Genomic DNA, 17,951 nt, shown 5'->3' with positions numbered 1-17,951 from the left:
GGGGAGCACTTGTGTGTGTGCACAGACTTGCGGAGGTACATACAGACACACACAGGAAGCGGCGGGGACAGAGGAAGGGAGACCTAGGGAGAGCCACTTGTTTGGATGTACAGCTGGCTGTCGCCTCCCTTCCTCCATGAGTCTATCCCAGTGCCCGTCTTTAAGAAGGACGCTTTCATTGGTTTCACCCAGTACATTCAACCCCCTAGCCAAGAAACTAATAGAACACCTTCTTTTTTTTTTTTAGATTTTTATTTTATTTTATTTATTTATTTGACAGAGAGAGACACAGCGAGAGAGGGAACACAAGCAGGGGGAGTGGGAGAGGGAGAAGCAGGCTTCCCAGGGAGCAGGGAGCCCGACGTGGGGCTCGATCCCAGGACCCTGGGATCATGACCGGAGCCGAAGGCAGATGCTTAACGACTGAGCCACCCAGGCGCCCGTAATAGAACACATTCTTGAGCCAAACGTAACAGATAACAAGAGCACCTCCTTCTCGTATTCTGTTTTGTTTTGTTTTGTAGTATGCTCCACACCCAGGGTGGAACCCAAGGCAGAGCTTGAACTCACGACTGCTGAGATCAAGAGTTGGATGCTTACCTGACTGAGCCACCCAGGCGCCGTTCATATACTGTTTGCATGTAAATCCCTTAAACTTAGATATTTGTCTCTATTAACTCCTAAGACCTTCAGTCATAAGCAATCACACGAGAAAGAATCTTGCTTTGCGTGGCGCTGAGCCATTTCTTCTGCCACATGCCCCCATGTGTAAAGATATATAAAAATGAAAATCCCCAGTTCTTGCCTCAATGGACCCAAGTTCCAGGGACCACACATGCCAGTTAAATAATTAAAATAGCGCTAACTGAACACTTCAACTATACCACCTCCCTCGGGCCTCACTGCCCTGCGAGGGGTGCCGTGGTCACCCCCTTGACACGCGAGTGCACACTGGCTTGCAGCGTGAATGGTTCCCTGGCGGTCACGTGCCCACGTGGGGTGGCCAGACCCCTGGCGCTTTCTTCACCCCTGTCCCCTGTGCCCAGAGTGGGAACTACAGGCCCAGAGCCACGCATGTGCCCTTCTCAGGCCTCCTCCCTTACAGATGACACAGCCATGCTTACAACTGCCTGATTGCCTGTGTATCACAAGGCTGCCATGACAAAAAGTGACAAAGTCCTGTCTCTTCGAGGACCTCAGCTGGGTCTTTTAATGAAACTTGTTCTGGGCCAGCATCCATCGTGATCTTTGTGCGGCTCTGCACACACTCCCTGATTCTATCTGACTCACATAGTTCTAGATAGTATCTCCAGTTCTTTTTGTAGATGATGTGTCATAGAATGTCATCATCTGTTGGTCTGGCCTGACCCCAGTCTGTTAAAACACACGGTAGGAGAGGCTTCGGCGACGTGGCCCAGCTACAGAAGTTAACCACCCCACTCTGCAGGGCCTGAGTCCGGGCAAACACAAGCAAACCCAACCTGCACCACGGGTGCGTGGCTCTGCTTTGGGAGCAGATTCAGTGTGTGCCTAGGGCACATGCCTTCTGCAGAAGATCAGAACTGATTTCCCTGGCCCCTCTGCGCACCGCCACTTGGGAGAACACACAAGGCGGGCACAGAGCTGGGCTGGTGAGATGAGAAACTCTCCAGAAAGGACCAGGCGATCCAAAGGCTGGTGAGAGCCTCGGGGGGTGGGGGGTGTCCTTTTGCAAGCAAGGCTGTAGCTGACCCACCCCAGCCTGGGGCCAGGGGTCCCAGATTCTGCCCCCTTGGGTGCTGGGACGACAGGAGTCAGGGGTCAGTGACTCTCTGCCCTGACAGCCTGTCTAACCCGCCTCCCTCTCGCTGCTCTTTCAGCCCTGTTTCCTGCCTCAGTAGAGAGGCAGCCGAGATGGCCACTGCTGAGCTTTCTAGTGCCTTTGCTGAGAGACTGTTGTGGAGCTCTGTGCTTACTAATGTACAGACGGTAATACCAGTGGAAAGGGCAGGGGCTGGGCAAGGCAGGGGCCCGGGCCTTGGGAATGATGCCCAAGTCCCGGCAGAGCGAGGTGATGCCACCAGAAGCGATCCTCAGAGACCTAGTCCACCCGTGACCCCCACACGCCGCTGAGCCTCTGCGGCCTGGAGAGGTACCCGTGTTCAGGGTGGCAGAAGGCGCCGGGACGGCAGGGTGCTGCTGTGCACGCCGCCCAGCTCGGCTGCACCCCTGTGGCCACAGGGACACGGAGGCCTTGGCGCTCCCCCTGGGTGGCAGCCCATTCAGGCAGGCCTCACCTAGGAGCAGGAACACTTGGAGGGGCAAAGCTGGGACAGAGATGGCCCAAAAAGAAAGCAAGATACTGAAAGACCATTTTTTCTCTTCTGCAGGTTTTCAAGTATAGTCCTTAAAATCCAAGAGGATTTGTCCATGGATAAAGAGCTATAGGCTAAGAGATTCTGCAAGTTCCCAGCTATTTTTGTATGTTGGACATGTTACCCCTTTAAAAGCAACCAGAAATAAAAGCCTTTAAGCATTTTGAGGTGCAGCCAGTCAGTGATCTAGGGGTTGCCTGTGGGGAGGTTGCCCAGGTGTGGCCAAGGGAGGCATTAGAAATGCCCCTTTCACAAGTGCCTGATTTGCCCCCCCTGGACTGGACAGGAAGTGCACATGAAGAAAATCAAATGGCTTCCAACGGCCACTTGCGGGGGAAGCCCATAGATGGCCCCTAAAGCCCAGAGTTTTGTGCACACCCCCTGAAACAGTTCCTCATGTGTGGCTCACCAGAAAGGGAAACTGGGGGGTGCCTGGGTGGCTCAGTCGGTTAAGCGGCTGCCTTCGGCTCAGGTCATGATCCTGGGGTCCTGGGATTGAGCCCCACATCCAGCTCCCTGCTCAGCGGAGAGCCTGCTTCTCCCTCTCCCTCTGCCTGCCACTCTACTTGTGCCCTCTCTCTATCTCTCTGTCAAATAAATAAATAAAATATTTAAAAAAAAAAAAAAGAAAGAAACGGAAACTGGAAGGGTCCCTGTGCAGATTCCAGAGCCTTCCACCTTCACCCGAACCTCGGAACCCTAGCAGTAGGTAAAGGGACTGTGGGAGACCCCCAGGGGTCCTGCTCGCCTGCAGGGCTCTGAACCCTGCACCTATGTTGGTAGATTCTTTCATTTTTGTGTGAATTCCTTGGAGGAGTCCTGGGTGAGCACCCAGGCCTGGCCTGGCCCATTGTGGGTGCACTGTTTGAATCTGAAGCCTGCCTCTTCAGGCCCCCATGCACATGCTCTTTGAAGAGTTGGTGGGTAATTCGGCTTTTCTGGTATGGCCGCCAGCTCCATGGCCTCTGGCCCCCACCACCCTTGGGCATCGGTGTCATCTTGCTGGGTGGTGGGGGGGGAGGGTGGGCAGGCTTCAGAGTCAGCCTCTTGAGTCCAGAGCATGGTTGAGAAAGCTCCGTATGGCCCATAGACCCCGTAGGCTGCAGTCAGTCCCAACCCTCCCGCCCCCTCTGCAGGCTGAGGCTCCAGACTCAGTCCCACTGACCCTCCTCCCACCCCGGGACCTGGCCGACTGCCCTGGGAGGGGAAAGGGAAGAGCCGGGGAAGGAGCCATTGAGGGGAGAAATTAGGCCGCGGCCGCACTTGCTGTCTTTGGTTCTGTGCCTGAGGTCACGAGGCATATTGATTTTCTGACTGTTTCCCAGCAGCGCGAGGGGTGGAGAGAAAGCACGAACACTGCATCGTGAAAACCTGAGCTGCAGTGGGCGCTGTGAATTTGCCAACACAAGGCAAGCTCAGGCAGGGCACCCTCGCCCCACGGGCGGCACTCATGCTGGAGAGTGTCGGAAATGCCTGGGCTTTGTCTTACGCTTTTTGGTATGGAAGGAGCACAAATGAATGTTGGTTTTTGCTAAGACAGGCAGCTCTCGCCTCGACATCTTAGAGCTTTTGCCTAAAAGAGGGCTCTTAAAAACTGGGCTTCCCTGAAGCACAGCCACAGGAGACCGAAGCAGCTCAGAGTCACATACTTGAAGCCGCACGTCCAGTGCTCAGCCACGAGGTTGGGACGCGACACCCTGGTCTCCGCCCAGAGCAGAGGCCACGTGCTCGTGGCCCACGCAGACAGGAGATGCACTGGGTTTGACCTGCCTGGGGTGGCCTGCTTCTTGTTCAGAAAGTGGAATGTGAATGAAATTGTCAACAATTTAAAAAATCAGGAGGTTTTACATAAAATCCGGATATCCAGCTTGTCTTGCAGAACCGGCAACGGTGGCCACACGAAGGGCCTTGCTCTCAGGCAGCGGCTCTCCAGGCAGGCAGCTGCATCTTCCAGGAGGGTGTAGGGACAGTGTGTCACGAGAGTGAGGTCAACCAGGACCATTTTCCTTGAGGTCTTGGCTCCCAGGAAGCACAGAGCCAAACGGTGATGGCAGTTTCCCATCACCGGAGGTTGTTCTGCTGTGGTTTTTCAGTTTCCACCCGCATTTCATTGTTGGACTCTGGTCATTTTGTTTGTGTTTTGGTGGCTGTCAGTTCTCAGTACCTGTGGCACTTGGGTTTGCGATTTAAAATCTAAGCCACGTCACATCCTTCCTGGAACCGACGTCCTCAGAGGAATTACAGCGTGCCACACAGCACAAGCTCTGGGCAGAGCACAGAGGTCAGCTCAGGCCTCCCTGCCGCTCTGAGATTTAGGAAACCTTTGGGTCAAGCCCCCCAGTTCTCCCACACACAGGCAAGCCTTCCCACCCTCTGGTCTCTCGTGGTCCCCACCGTTTTCAGGTCTTGGCCCTCGTACATCATCTCTGGGTGGCCTGGTGGGAACCCAGACGGAAACTCAGTCCCTTCCCTGGTTTCCCCCTAAAACCACTTGCACCACACAAGGAAAGAGTTGAAGGAGAATTTCCTGAAGATTTGGGGGTGGGGGGTGAGGAAGGCCGCCTCTCCCCAGTTACCCCTTTCCTTCTTTCTCCGCACTCCACCCTATCTAGAATTCCCCCAGAAAGTGCAGGGCAGCTTTCCCTACACCAGCTCTGGAGACCTGCCAGTCCCTGTCCCCACAGAGCTCAGCTCACATTCCTGCTTTAACAAAGCATTTTTGTGACTGTCGGTTAAGGTCAGTTTCAACTACACAGTAAAGGAAAACCCCAAAGAGATGTTCATTTCCCTCTCTAGTAGAGGAAGCCTGAATGAAGGTTGTCAGGTGCTCCACAAAGCATCAGGGAGCCAAGCCTCTACCTGCTCCATGCTCTGCCATCCCTAATACCTGACTCATGTGGTCCAAGATAGCTGCTGGAGTTCCAGGCATCACATCCATGTTTCAGGAAGCACAATGAAGGAAGGCATACCTCTTTCCTTTTAAGAAGCCTTCCTGGAAACCCAACATGACACTTTGATTTCTATGTCCTTGTCTACAAGTTAGCCACATGGCCATGCCTAGCTGCCAGGGCCTGTAACTAGACAAAGGGGAAAATGGGTATTGGGAGACAGCTCAGTTTCAGAAACACGGTCCAGAACCCTCTCAACCCCAGAGGATCCCAGGTGTTAGCTGTTAAAAGTGAGGAGAGTTGTTGTACAGACCACCAAAGCATCATTGGCAGTGAAGTTTCCTATGCCCTACATGGGGAGGCCAACTCCCCTACAGCTGACAGGCTCCTGGAGCACAGAGGCAAGAAGAGGTCACCCCCTGGTTGCAGAAACTCTTGCCCAAGCTGGCCCTGAGCTGCATGAGCCTTCGAGAATGGGGAAGGGATTTATGGAGGCAGAAAAGAGGCAGACGAGAATTCCAAACCCAGGGAACAGCCCAGCTGAGGCAGAGCAAGCGTTTCCTGGGCTGCTGGATACAGGCAGCCCCATCTCGAAATGCCCCACTGGTGATTCTAGGGAGTAGGGTTTGAGGAGGGAGATGACACAAAAGGTCTCTGGGGTTGGGAACTTCCCTGAGTCTGGGGATTTGACCAAGAATCTAAGCATAAGTAGAGATTAACAACTGGACGACATGGGAGCGCAAGGCAAGTCAGGGTGGGGAGGGGAGAGAATCAGTTGCCTCCCTCTCTAGTTGCTGCCGTGTGGGAGTGGGGCCCAGTGATGCCAGATCCTTCTATGTTTTAAGAAGCCAGAAGTCCAGATTTGGATACAAAATCTCCCAGTGTGTAAATGGGGTTCCGAAAACAAATGGCCCACAAACGTGGTGTGAACGAAGCAAAACACATCTGTGAGCCCCTGGGCTCCTGCCGACCAGCTCTGGACCCTGACTCACACAGCAACCTGGTTCTCGTGGGGAAAGCTTTAGTGGGCATTCTGTCCGAGAGAAGGGCTGTGTACAAAGTGTACTCAAGGTACATTTCTCCTCTGGCTCCCTCCCAAAAAGGTCAGAGGATTCAAATCAAATTCAGATTTGTAGGTAAAAAGAGAACTATTGGCCATGGAAGCCAAGAGATTCTCACTAACGGTCTTGTTTTTCCACATCAAGATGTAGAGGCCTGTAGAGGAGAAGAGGCTTGTCCAAGGTCACAAAGCCATTTGGGCAGAGCTTGGACCCAAACTTGGGGTTCTGACTCCCAGCACAGTGCTCCCTCTATCAGGGGGCCTAAAATAGAAGGCTGACCTTTTTGTGGTATTTCTGTGCTTGACACATGCCAGAGTTACTCATGAGTTCATCTTCCCAGAATAACTGGCAAAACGGGGCCAGAGGGCAGCAGGAAGACCCTGGGCTGCCCCTGTGAAACCCACGCTCCTGGAAAGCAGGGGATGGGGCTCGCCGTCGGTGTGGGCCTGCCTGCTTCAGGAGCACCCACTGGGCCCCAGCTTTGGCGAGGCTCTTAGTGGGCCCAGAGGAGAGGGCTCTGGAGGCCAGAACGGATCCTAGGGGTGTGTTAGGGACCCGGGAGCTTGAGCCTGTCCAGCTCGTACCCCAGCTCATGCCCCCGGTACAAAATAATAATCATCGTAGGAATCTTGAAAAAATTCAGACAAGCACAAAAACTAAAACGAAAACTCACGTAATAAAACCACCTGGTTCTCCCATGACTTTAGCTTGGATCCCTGCACTCTGCTCTGCTCCACGCAAGGAGGGAAGCAGAGCCTGATGTTTTTTTTCTTTTCTTTCTTTCTTTTTTTACGACAGTAGGAACATGTGGGACATGCTTTTTCTAATCTTTTTTCGCTTACTGCCTCGAGCGTTTTCCTCCGCACTTAATCTTCTCTCTCACCAGCATTTTTAACCCCAGCAGAGGATTTCACCACCTAGACTTATTCGAATTCATTTGGCCTTCCGCCGACCACTGAGCATGTTGGCCTTCCAGCTCCCTGGTACATACACATACCAGTGCTTTTGAACATTGGTATCGTTTGCTCTGGGGATCTGTCCACAGTGCCTTCCACAGCATAAAGTTCTAGACGTGGACTCAGATGGTGTGAAAATCGTATGGCCTTTGATACACATTTCACGGGCTGTTTTTGACACATACTTGGGGAGAGTCAAGAATTTTATCTGCTGGAGAAGATCTCAGGGAGGCCTCTTTGTGCCCTTGTCCCACGATCTCCGGCTCGTCTGTGTTTGCAAATACTTGGCAGTCCATGTGTGTTTGACTCGTGCCCAGAAAGCCCCTTGGCACCTCCACCGAAGCTAGTTCATCAGGAACTGCCTGGCCGGGATGAAGCAAGAGCCGGTGCTCTGTCCACAGGCATTTCTAAGTTCTTTCCAGAGCCCTCCTGGCCTTCTGACTTGTCAGACCGGCTCTCACAGTGGTTGCCACCTCATTTTGGGAAGGAGCCCCTTGAAATGACAGGAAGAGTCTGGACACCTGGCAAAAAAAAGAAAAAACATCACTGAGCTGAGCCTTTCTGGGTCCCCAGTGCCGTGGGGGAGGGGAGAGGAGTACAAAAGGGGGGGGGCAAAGAAGAGGGGGAGGTTCTAGCGGCAGCCAGCAAGGGGAAGATGTGCTGCTTTGTCTCTGCTCAGCTAGGCCCTGCGAACAGGTGGTATCGCAAGTTGGTGATTTTTTTCTCTATTTATTTCTCAGCACAAACGAAAGGTATGAGGCTTGACCCTCATCCATTCCCAAAATGAAGGCACTCTAGCCTCTCAGCCTCTCATCTACCGCACACGCCCGGCCCCAGAGGTCTTAGAGCAATAAACCGGGGCTCTAAAGAGCCTGACGGAGAGGACTTGTGTCATACGAGAAGGGGGTGACGGCTACGCCATCCGTCTGTCCTGGCTGGGGCATTGTCGGAGACATAAAAGTCTTAGTCCCAACCCTCTTACCACACTCGGCGGCCCGTGTTCATTGCTCTGATAAATAAGCAGCTTGGGGAAAAGCCATCTTGACATTTTGATTTGTTAAGGCGTGATTCATTTTCAAGTCAAGTTAACAACTTGTAAACTTGGGGGTTTACCACTTGAAGTGATTAAGTAAGCAGCCACAAAGCCGGGGCTATGGTTCTGCAGCTGATCGCCCCCTGGGAATCTTCCCGACCGGCGTTCAGATTTGCCTTGGTGTTTGCCGTAGCTAATCTGAGCCTCCCCCTTCCGCCACAGATACACACAGTAGATCACATAACGCCTCTTCTTGGGAACTCCAGCACGTCAGTCCTGCTATTCTCCCTGCAAGCAAATGTCTGTTCGCGGTAGCTGGGGGAGGGGAGTACTGCCCTCCACAAAAGAGAAGCTGGTGAATTTACCCACCACGCTCCCACAAGGCCTCACATTGCAAAACCAGGAGGGCTTGGCTCGGGGTATAAATAAAGACCCCGCTTGCCCGAGGGGAGGGGGATGAGGGAGGTACAGGCCTCCAGTTACGGAATGAGGAAATCACAGGAATAGAAAGCAAAGCATAAAGAATATAGTCAGTAATATTGTAATAGTGTTGTAATGGGACAGATGGGAGCTACACTTGGGAACACAGCACAATGTATAAACTTGACAAATCACTAAGTGGGAGGCCTTAAACTAATGTCACATTGTGCGTCAACGCTACTAAAAAAAATTAATAATAATAAAAAAATAAATAAAAGAGAATACAACAATAAAGACCTGGCTTTTAAGGAGCTAATCCTTAGACAAAAATAACTTCACACAAACATTAATACAAAATAGCCCCTCCGCAGTGGCCAGGTACGGGGCCCCACTAGTCCTAACGTTGCGGGGTGGGGGGGAATGAAGCAGCAGGTCCCCACCCCCAGCCAGGCCCATGTTTGCCCACCGGTCGGTGAAGGGAAAGGGGCTCAGGACAGTGCAGGGACTTGCCCCACGGGCTGGTAAGTGAGCAGACCAGGGATAGAACCCAAGCTTTCCTGGTGCCAGAACCCAGGCTCAGTGTGCTGCTTCGGTCGAGGGCCAGAGAGTAAAATATTTCAGGCTTCGCGGGCCATGAAGCAACTGCTCAGTGCTCTCAACAGCCGCTGACTCTGTATGCAAGCAAAGGGCCATGGCTGTGTTCCAGTCAAACTTCATTTACAAAACACTGGGCCATAGTTTGCTGACCACTGCCCACCACCCTGTCGCCTTCCTGAATTCTGCAAAAAGCAAGGTCAGAGCCTAGGGAACCTTCTGGAAGAAGTGTCCATGGGAGCTGGACTGTGTGAAGTTCAGCCAGTGCAGGTGGCATGAATGAGGTTTGGGGCTGGCTGGGTGAGTGTGCTCAGGGAGTGGAGAGGTTTGATGTGATTGGCTGGGAGGGTTGGGATCCCCACTCTCAGCTAGAAGGAGGACATGTTCCCCCCCCACCCCGCCCAGTCCCCACTCCAGTTTGGTGCCACTTCAGAATTACAGGGCAGAAGCATCATGCTTCACAGAGCACCTTGACCATGGTCCTGCCCAGCTTGTGGGGGCTGATGCAGAAGCCACCACGGTCCACATAGCCCCCTGGGATCATCAACAAGACTTTTGCTCCATGGGAGCTTTCCTGCATTTAGTGAATGAAATCAAATCAGAAGCTATGGCCCTTTAGGAAAGCAGGCCGTGGAAAGGACAGAAAGCCATGGTCTGCAGGAAAGGGGCTCCCTGTGTGCAAAGCCCTGTGTCCCACTGTACCCCCAGTACAGTGCAGTGACAAGAACCTAGTGATGACACTCCCAGCTAGCAGGGGGGTGGTGCTAGGCACGCGTTCTGGTGTTTCTGCATGGGGAGCAGAGCTTGCCCAAGTCCGAGTGTCCCAGCTCCCTCACTCCCTGGTGCGGGAAGGCCACGGGCCTCGCAAATGTGCGGTCCCCATCTCTGAAGCCAGAATTGCTCCAAGGGCCGTGTGGAACTCTGCAATTGGGAGCTCTTCACCAGAGCTGAGCAAAACCTGTGGCAGGGAGAGTCTCAGGGGCTCCTCCTCTCCCGCCCAGTGCCCTGCCTTTGACAACTCGGGCACATTACCGAAGGCCCCAAGATTTTGCTGTGAGGCTGTCCCGAGTCCCACCAGGATGCCTCTGAAGCCCCCAGACTGCGTGTCCCCTTCAAGACCACAGCCAGCCCACGTCGCTGAGCCAGCGTCAGGCACTCTGATGAATGGCTCACGGCCCTCGGCTCTATGGCCGGCTGCACCCTCTTCCTTGAAACAGCTTTGAAGTGTGTCCAGGTTAGGCCCATGGCCAGAGAGGTCGGCTGGGGACTCTTCAAGGGGCTGGGTTGGGTTGGGGGGTGTAGCCTTTAGGTTAAGGTCCCCCAGGCCCCTCTTTGAGGTGCGGCTTGCCCTGTGGCATCTCCCACGAAATCGGGGGGTGTGGCACCCCCTCCTGCTAGGCCAGCTTGTTTCTTCCCGCTTGGTCACCTCACCACTTACCTTGCAGGCTTTGCCGTGGCCCAGTGCATAAACCAGCACAGCTTGCCATCCCTGTCCTCGCCATCTGCCGGCGGCGGGAGCCCCAGCGGCAGTGCGAGCACCAGCCACTGCGACTCTGGAGGTACCAGCTCATCATCCACCCCTTCTGCCACCCAGAGCCCATCAGGTATTGGCCGCGTGATGTGGTGCGGGCGGGGGGGGGGTGGCGGGGCAGCGACTTTGGGGAGCTCTGTGATCCCTCCGTGCTGAGACCACTGACCCCCAGCTCATCCTTGCCGCCGCCGCCTGGGGTTCTGCGGTCCTTCTGATGTGATGGCTGGTCTAGCTCCCCGCAGGGGAGGAGTCACTCTTTTTGCAGGCTGGCCCCCCGCCGAGAAAGACCTTCCCTGACTGCAGGGCTGGAGGGGATGGACGGCTGCCGAGCCTGCATCTGCCCCATTATCACCTCCACGAGGAGGGGTCTCCCAGACCAGAGTGTGTGAACCTGGCAAAAGCCTTGTGTCCATGCTAATTTGTTCTTTCCTTCATAACATACCAGTTTTCTCTGTAAATGTGTGCAGTCCAGACGTCTGTGACCAGGGGTACACCCTTTGGGAGTCTTTCGGGATGAGCTAGAGTCCTGTCTCGCCTTCCTGGGCCTCAGACAAGGGCAGGCGTTGCACGGGCAGACCCCGTGAGCAGGGGGGCTACAGTGAGATGAGTGGCAACCCCCTGTGTTCTCAGCCACCATGAGCCCCTCACACGTGGGCACCTCACTGTGCCCAGTGAGATCCCAGAGGCAAGGCACCAGGCTTTTTTCCTGAACTCCTTGGCTGCACAATGCAGCCAGATGGAGCAGGGCCCAAGCAGGGATGCTGGAGAGGGGCTTGGGGGGTGCATGAAGCTTCACGCCCCAGCAGCAAGACTCCATGGGTCTGTTCTGATTTGGGAGACCCCCTCATTTGGGGACCCTCGGTGTCCTTCGCTGTTCCTTCAAGATCCCATCCAGAGCTCTCACCTATCCTATCTCAGGGCACCTGACCAAACTCTTGTCAGGCGGTGGATTGGGGGGGTCATGATAAAAGCCACGTGCCAGGAGACTAAGGGCCCCCGGCTCCTGTTCTCTCAGCACTGGAGCCCACGATCTCCTTCGATGTACGCACCTCTCCAGGATTGTCAGCTCCCACATTCCCCAGCGAAGGGTTAACCCCGCCTGGTCTTGCCTGCTGCCTGCAGCCCCCTCCTCCCACCAGCATCCATTACCTCCAGCTACTATTGACATCCCTGAGGCCCAGGCGGCAGGGTCACCCTCACGCCACCTCACTTAGACCTTCTTCCACTCAGCACCTGCTCCTCCCCCCGTCCCCTCCCCGCCCCAGCTTGGGGGGAGGTGGCCGCCTTGTCTGAGCTGTTTCTGAGCCCCATCTGAGATTGGCTGCAGGTGTTGCTGCCGGTCCCAGGCCCACAGCGGGACATTCAGACGGCGCTTTCTCCAGAAGCCAGGAAGAGCCCTCCACCTTCCTCTGCAGCCTGATCTCACGCTGGCTCTGGGGACCGAAGGGCAGGGTTGTGTGTTCACGGGCTTGTGTGTGCGCCCACGTGCAGCCTGCATGTGCACGCTTCTGTGTCTGTGTCGTGTGCACCCAAACACACTTAGACTTACGATCGCATTTGGGGTGAAGGTCTCTTCCCGATGGAGCTGTGTACGCCTTTCTTTCATGTTTAAGAAGGCACAGACAACAGCTAAGCGAACAAACAAGCTGTGTACTTCTTTGCCTAAAACTGAAACCAGCCAAGACCCACAATCGTCAAAATCAGGTCTGTGTTTGCAGATGTTCACGTGAGCGCGGCCCCTGGGACTTCGGCTCTGCACCTTCCCCCAGAGGCTCAGGGTCCCCAGGAGGCGCATTTCTTTTCTCTTGGCCTCCCTCAGCCCCTCCGTCCCTACCGCCACCATCCCCCGCACGGTGCCAGTGACCTGTGTTCTCATCTGAGAAATGCAGGGGCTGTCAGCCTGTCAGGTAGCCAGGCAGCGCCAGTTGATAAGTGATGGTCAGGCTCTCCTGGGTGTCTGCCCCCGTTCCGTGCATCCCCGGCAGGCCTGTGGAGGCGAGTGTGCGAGGCCCCATTTTTTATGCTGCCTGACAGTAAAAGCTTGTGGCCCAGCCTGCCTGTCCAAGTCTCTGCAGACACTGAAGTAACTCACCCCCTGACGAAGGCCAGCCTGTCAGGCAGCCTGCCCTTCACTCTCAACTGAGGACCCAGCTCCTGATCCCTGGAAAGAGAGAGCATCGGAACCCACGCGCTGCTCCCTGTCACAGGGGCCTGGCGACCGGAGTCACAGGCTGGGGTGGCAGGTCTTGGGAGGGCCACCATTCACTCGGCCTCTCAATGGCCACCTTCCAGGCCAGGCTCCAGCCTCCTGGGTCCCATCCACAGCACAGCACAGGAGGTTTCCGTGTTCCTCATAAGGGCAGGCCTCCCCAGATGGTGCCGCCACGCGCCTGCTGTCTCCCCAGGCTGTGCTGGACAGGAAGCTGAGGCTGCAAGGGAGGTGTTGTCAGGATGGATGCTCTTTGGCCACGTTCCTGGGTTGATGTCGGCCCAGAGCGGTGGCCCGGTGTTCAGACTTCTAATGGGCAGAAGCTCCGCCTGCGGGATCTGGGCATAGTCAGCCGGCGGCGGCATCCTGCAGGGCCAACTGAGCAGCAGGACAGGCCGGGGCCTCTCCCTGCAGCCCACCCAGCCGGGACAGCAGAAGACAGCTGCGGCCCAGTCAAGGGGCCACTTGTCCTCCCAAGTGGTTTTGGAGGACACAGTGCTGAATCCGAGGCATTCCTAGCCCTGTACTTCCAGGGTCTCTGAGTCCAGGAAGTTCCCCGTGGGGAGAGCCGCTGCCAGGCCCCTTGCAGCCAGAATTAGCTCCGCTGGCTTCTCTGCTCTCGAAGCCACACTTTGCACGGGCAGGTGTTTGGTCGGGGAAGCAGACGAGAGATGCCATCCGTCAGGGGACGAGACAGGCCCAGCTTTCCGTGACTCTGCGGCTTTGAACCCCGGAATTATCCAAGGATATCTCTGAGAGCCAAGGGTGAGCCTTACACTATCCTAGCCATAGATGGGGCCCAGGCACCCACTGCACACCCTTCTCCAAGCACATGTGCTGTGTGCTGTGTACCCGCTCCATCGAGGCCCAGCAGGTGTACCTCCTAATCCCCCCGTGTGCTGGGCACTGTGCTCACAAACACTGGACAGACACCCCCTCACTGAGACTTGCCACCCTCCACCTCACGCTGTACAGTTGAAAACACGGGGGCTCAGAAGGATCCCACGGCTTGGCCACGACAGTGCAGCCAGGAAGCCGAGGAGCCCACACACGGGCCCCAGCCTTAGTAATTCTAGAACCCATGGTCTGCCTTCCGAAATCACCCCGCAGAATATCCCTGCAGTTCCTAAGTCTGTTTCCGGTGCCTCCGTGGGGCGCTGCAGAGCCCTGGACCTCAGGTTCAGATCTCCATTGGGGGACAGCCCATGGAGTGCGTGCATTTCTCCTTCCAGTGTGTGTGCTTGCTCTAGAAACCACACGAAAAGCCACAGCCCATGCATAGAGACCCTGGCAACTGTGCTGCCCCAGTCAACCAGGGCTGAGCCGTGTGGCCCCTGTGGGAGAAGCCTGCTGGTCCCCCGAAGTCAGCAATACAGTGGACCCCAGAGGGCCCCATCTCCTCTGCCAGCCCAAATGGGGTCATCCCCAAATGAGGGCGTAAAACTCTTTTGATACTTAGTTATTTCCCACCCCCACCCTCTGTCCAGCCGAGGGGACCTCAAGTTCTCTGCCTGGGTTTGCAGGAAGCCCTTTTTATCCCAAATACAGATTTTTTTCTCAGCTGCCCACGGGACCTTGAGTCGGAGTGACTCAGGTTTTGTGGATGTCAGACCTGATCTCACTAGGGTCCCTCCAAGGGTGGCCCTCACGTCTGGCCTCTCTCTGCATCTCATCTCTGCTGGCCTTGGGGCCCTATCTCCACTGCATTAACATTTTCTAACCAAACAGGTTTTTGTTGAGTCCCTGCTATGTGCCGGCACTGGGGATAGAAGGTGACAAAGGAATGCACAGGCTAGCAGGGGAGGCCAGGGTCTACCAGATGACCGCACATAAGTGTCCAGTTGAGAACTGTGACAAAGGAAAGGTGCAGGGGGCTTGGGCAGCACGGAACAGCAGTAGGAGGGGCCGGCAGACTCCCAGAGGCAGCAGCCGAAGGCTGAGGGGTTAATGAGGACAGCGGTCTGTGAGGAGGGTGGCCTTAGGTCTCACACAGCCCCCCCACCCCCTCCAGGATGAGCCCAACCTCTGGCAGGAGACAAGTTGGTTTCTTTTCCCTCTTTCCCTGGGGTCTACCCATAAATGCTGCCCTTCCAAATACAGACCCCAAGGGGCGGCCTGTTTTTGAGGAACAGCGCATGTGCCCATGGGGGCCTAAGCCCGTGGCCCAGCGCTGGCAGAGGGCCCCTCACCACAGCAGGAAGGGACCCGCCCAGAGGGTCACTGGTTTGCCCTCTGTGCTGGGAGAACCTGCTTCTGAGTCTCCTCCTCATGCCAGGGACAGAGTGTGGATGCTTGCGAGTGGCTTTTTTGCAAGTGCTGGACCTCAAATCAGGGCCAAGAGACACCTGGTTACCAGGTCACAACTGAATTCCCTGGTAACCAGAGAAACCAGCTAGAAGGAGTTGGGAGCAAGGGTATTTTATTTTCATGGTTACTTATTCACCTGTTAAGGCTGTGCCGAGGGAATTATTGTCCAGTTGTAACAGCTGATGCGTGAGTTGACCTGTTCCCCTTGTCCTTTATAGAAAGTGCAGTGAGACCCTCAAGCCTTCCTGGGGAGACCGGTGCCCTGGGCAGCCTCCTGGGACCTGGCATCTTGTTGCCCACTCGTCCAGTGCAGCCGGCCTGATAGGCCTCAGCTTGCTCTTCACTGAGAAAATTATAGAGTTGGAATTAGCAGGCGTTTTTTTCCTTAAACACTTGATAGTTTTGAGAAGCTGAAATTGCAGAGAACCTATGGCGGGAAAGAGAAAATAGACCCAATTTGGAACCAAATGTAGGGCCGGTAGGAATACTTTAGAAAAGCTTTCTGGGTTACATCCCGTCACACGCACGTACACACGGGCAGATGCACGCTCACACACACCCAGTGCACACGCTTGCAGCCACATGCCCTGTGTGGGGCTCAGATAAGAGAGCTCCTCAGGATCGAGCTCTGTGACCGGCTCTGTTGTGTCACACACACGTTCGCGTGAGCTGCTTCGAGGAGAAAAGACAATCGTTTGTTAAAAAATGAAGTCAGCGTGAAGTCCAGCCTGCTCTTTCCGTCGTCCGTTTTTAGGGCCCGTGGAATGAGCGCTTTGACCTTACCCCAAGGTTTTATAGGAAGAAGGAAGGGTTTGGCCCTTGGAAGCCCCGTGTTGAGGCCTGGCAGGGGCAGGGTCCTGCTCTCCCCATCCTCATCTGCCCCCTGGGAACACATGACCTTCTCCCCAGCACTTGGTCCCTTTCCGGCCCACTGGGAGCCAGACAGCCCAGGACTGACCCGCGTGTCACTGAACTCGGTTACCGGTCAGGCGGGACTTGAAGGACAGAAACCCCGAGCAAGGCATGTTCTTTTCTCCCCAGTTTTCTCCATGGCATTAATTTTTTTTTTATCTTGGTGAAATACACATACCACACGATGCACCATCGTAACGACTTTTAAGCACATAGCCCCGCGCTGCATTAGGTTATATTCACGTTGTGTTCTGTGGCATTAATTTTCAGCTTGGCTCGAACTTCAAGGTTATGTCCGAGAGTATGGTTCCTTCCTTCCCAGGGAGATGCTCCTAACATTTTTGTTTCAGCCGATTAGAAACCCCCTTGGCTGCTCGGCACCTGGTCTCAGGCCTTCCTGCTGTGGCTCGGCCTTGGTCTCCAAAGGTGCAGAGCCGCCGAGTGTCTTCTGGAGTGTGGCTGGGGAGGGGTCCAGGGCTTGCCCAGAGCTCCCCGAGCTGTGCTGTTGGCTTTAGTGTGGTGACATCAGGAAGCTCGGGGCCTCATCGGTTGGGGGGCGGAAATCTGCTTGTTTCTCTAGCCCGCTGGGCTCCCGTCCCCCGGCCCCACAGCCTTCCCTCCTCGGACGGTCCCAGGGAAGCAGGGCCCTCGTGCTCGCTGCTGGTTCACGTGTGGATCTGCCCGGCTGCTCTGTCCCTCTGTCCCTGGACGTTTCTCGCCAACAGACACCACGCATGGCCAACCACCCCCAGTCTTTCCAACAGGACTGAGCCGTCGCTGTCTTGTCCCTCGAGTGAGCCCCATGAGTGGGCACACGGTTGGGCCCCTCGCCGTGGTGATGGCGCCCCGCTCCCCTGGAGCTCTCGTCCAGGCCGGGCGTCCGTCACCGCTCCGCGCCCCTCTCCGGGCCCCCTTTCTCTGTCGCGCGGTTGAAGGCTTTCTCTGACCTGTCGCTGTGTTTGCCTCTAGTCAGGAATGGCAGGAAAGGACGCCGGCGAGTGTTCAGCCTGTCGGAGGCCGACAGTCACGGCGGCCACTGGGTTTAGTGCTTCCAACGGCAGCTGACACGGCACCTCCCGCAGGCGACTCAGGCAGGTCTCGTCCGCTAGCCTGCGCGGCCCACACGCCCCGCCGCCGCCTTCCCGTGCCTCGGGGGACCTCGCGGGGCCTCGGGGGACCAGGCCTGTGCCACCCCCTCCAAGCGGCCATCTCCCCAGCTTCCCCGAAGCCTGTTCTTCCATTCCCCTGCGACCTCACCTGGGCTGGGGCCCGCATCCCCTGCCCTCGACCTTGGGCAGCCTGGAAGCGCCGTCCTTCTCCGCGGACCACCCAGTGGGGTGGGGGGGGTGTTCTCCAGCCCAGTCTGTGCGGGGGGGCCCCTGCGTTAGGCCACGAGGGTTGAGCAGCAGATTTTGCAAAAAGCAACTGAGAAATCAGCTGGGTTCTCTTTTTCTTTTCTTCCCCCTCCCCCCCCCACCCTCCCCCGACCTTGCTCAAAGCTCAGTAGTGGATTCAGTCCCGCCTCAGCCAGGGGCCAAAGCTGTTTCCCCCACAGGCACGGGCGGGGCAACTCCATCACACACACACACCCCCACCCCCACCCCCACCCCCCGCCCCATACTTACATGCAGTGCTCCAGGTGGCCACAGACGCCAGCTGCCTGTGCAGGGCCCCTCACTGCTGCCT

General features: G+C 55.9%; 1 protein-coding gene across 11 annotated transcripts in view; it reads left to right on the top strand.

Moving 5' to 3' along the window:
- CLEC16A (C-type lectin domain containing 16A) overlaps positions 1–17,806 on the top strand; it is a 194,689-nt gene extending 176,883 nt beyond the window's left edge. For 2 of the 11 annotated variants that reach the window (XM_081820029.1, XM_081820024.1), the window contains 2 exons: positions 10,752–10,910; positions 17,239–17,400. In XM_081820029.1, coding sequence (XP_081676155.1) covers positions 10,752–10,910; positions 17,239–17,330 — 251 coding nt within the window. In that variant the 3' untranslated portion in view covers positions 17,331–17,400. Of the gene's footprint in view, positions 1–524; positions 642–2,369; positions 2,519–10,751; positions 10,911–17,234 lie in introns of those variants that run through there. The other 9 variants (XM_081820032.1, XM_081820031.1, XM_081820022.1 and 6 more) reach the window with 8 other exon arrangements.
- The last annotated feature ends 145 nt before the right edge of the window (positions 17,807–17,951 follow it).

This window comes from Leptonychotes weddellii, chromosome 5, assembly GCF_054177405.1.
Source record: "Leptonychotes weddellii isolate Sample4059 chromosome 5, ASM5417740v2, whole genome shotgun sequence".
NCBI classification, from domain to species: domain Eukaryota; kingdom Metazoa; phylum Chordata; class Mammalia; order Carnivora; family Phocidae; genus Leptonychotes; species Leptonychotes weddellii.
Note: the sequence above shows the minus strand (reverse complement) of the source record. Positions and strands in the feature narration are given on the sequence as shown.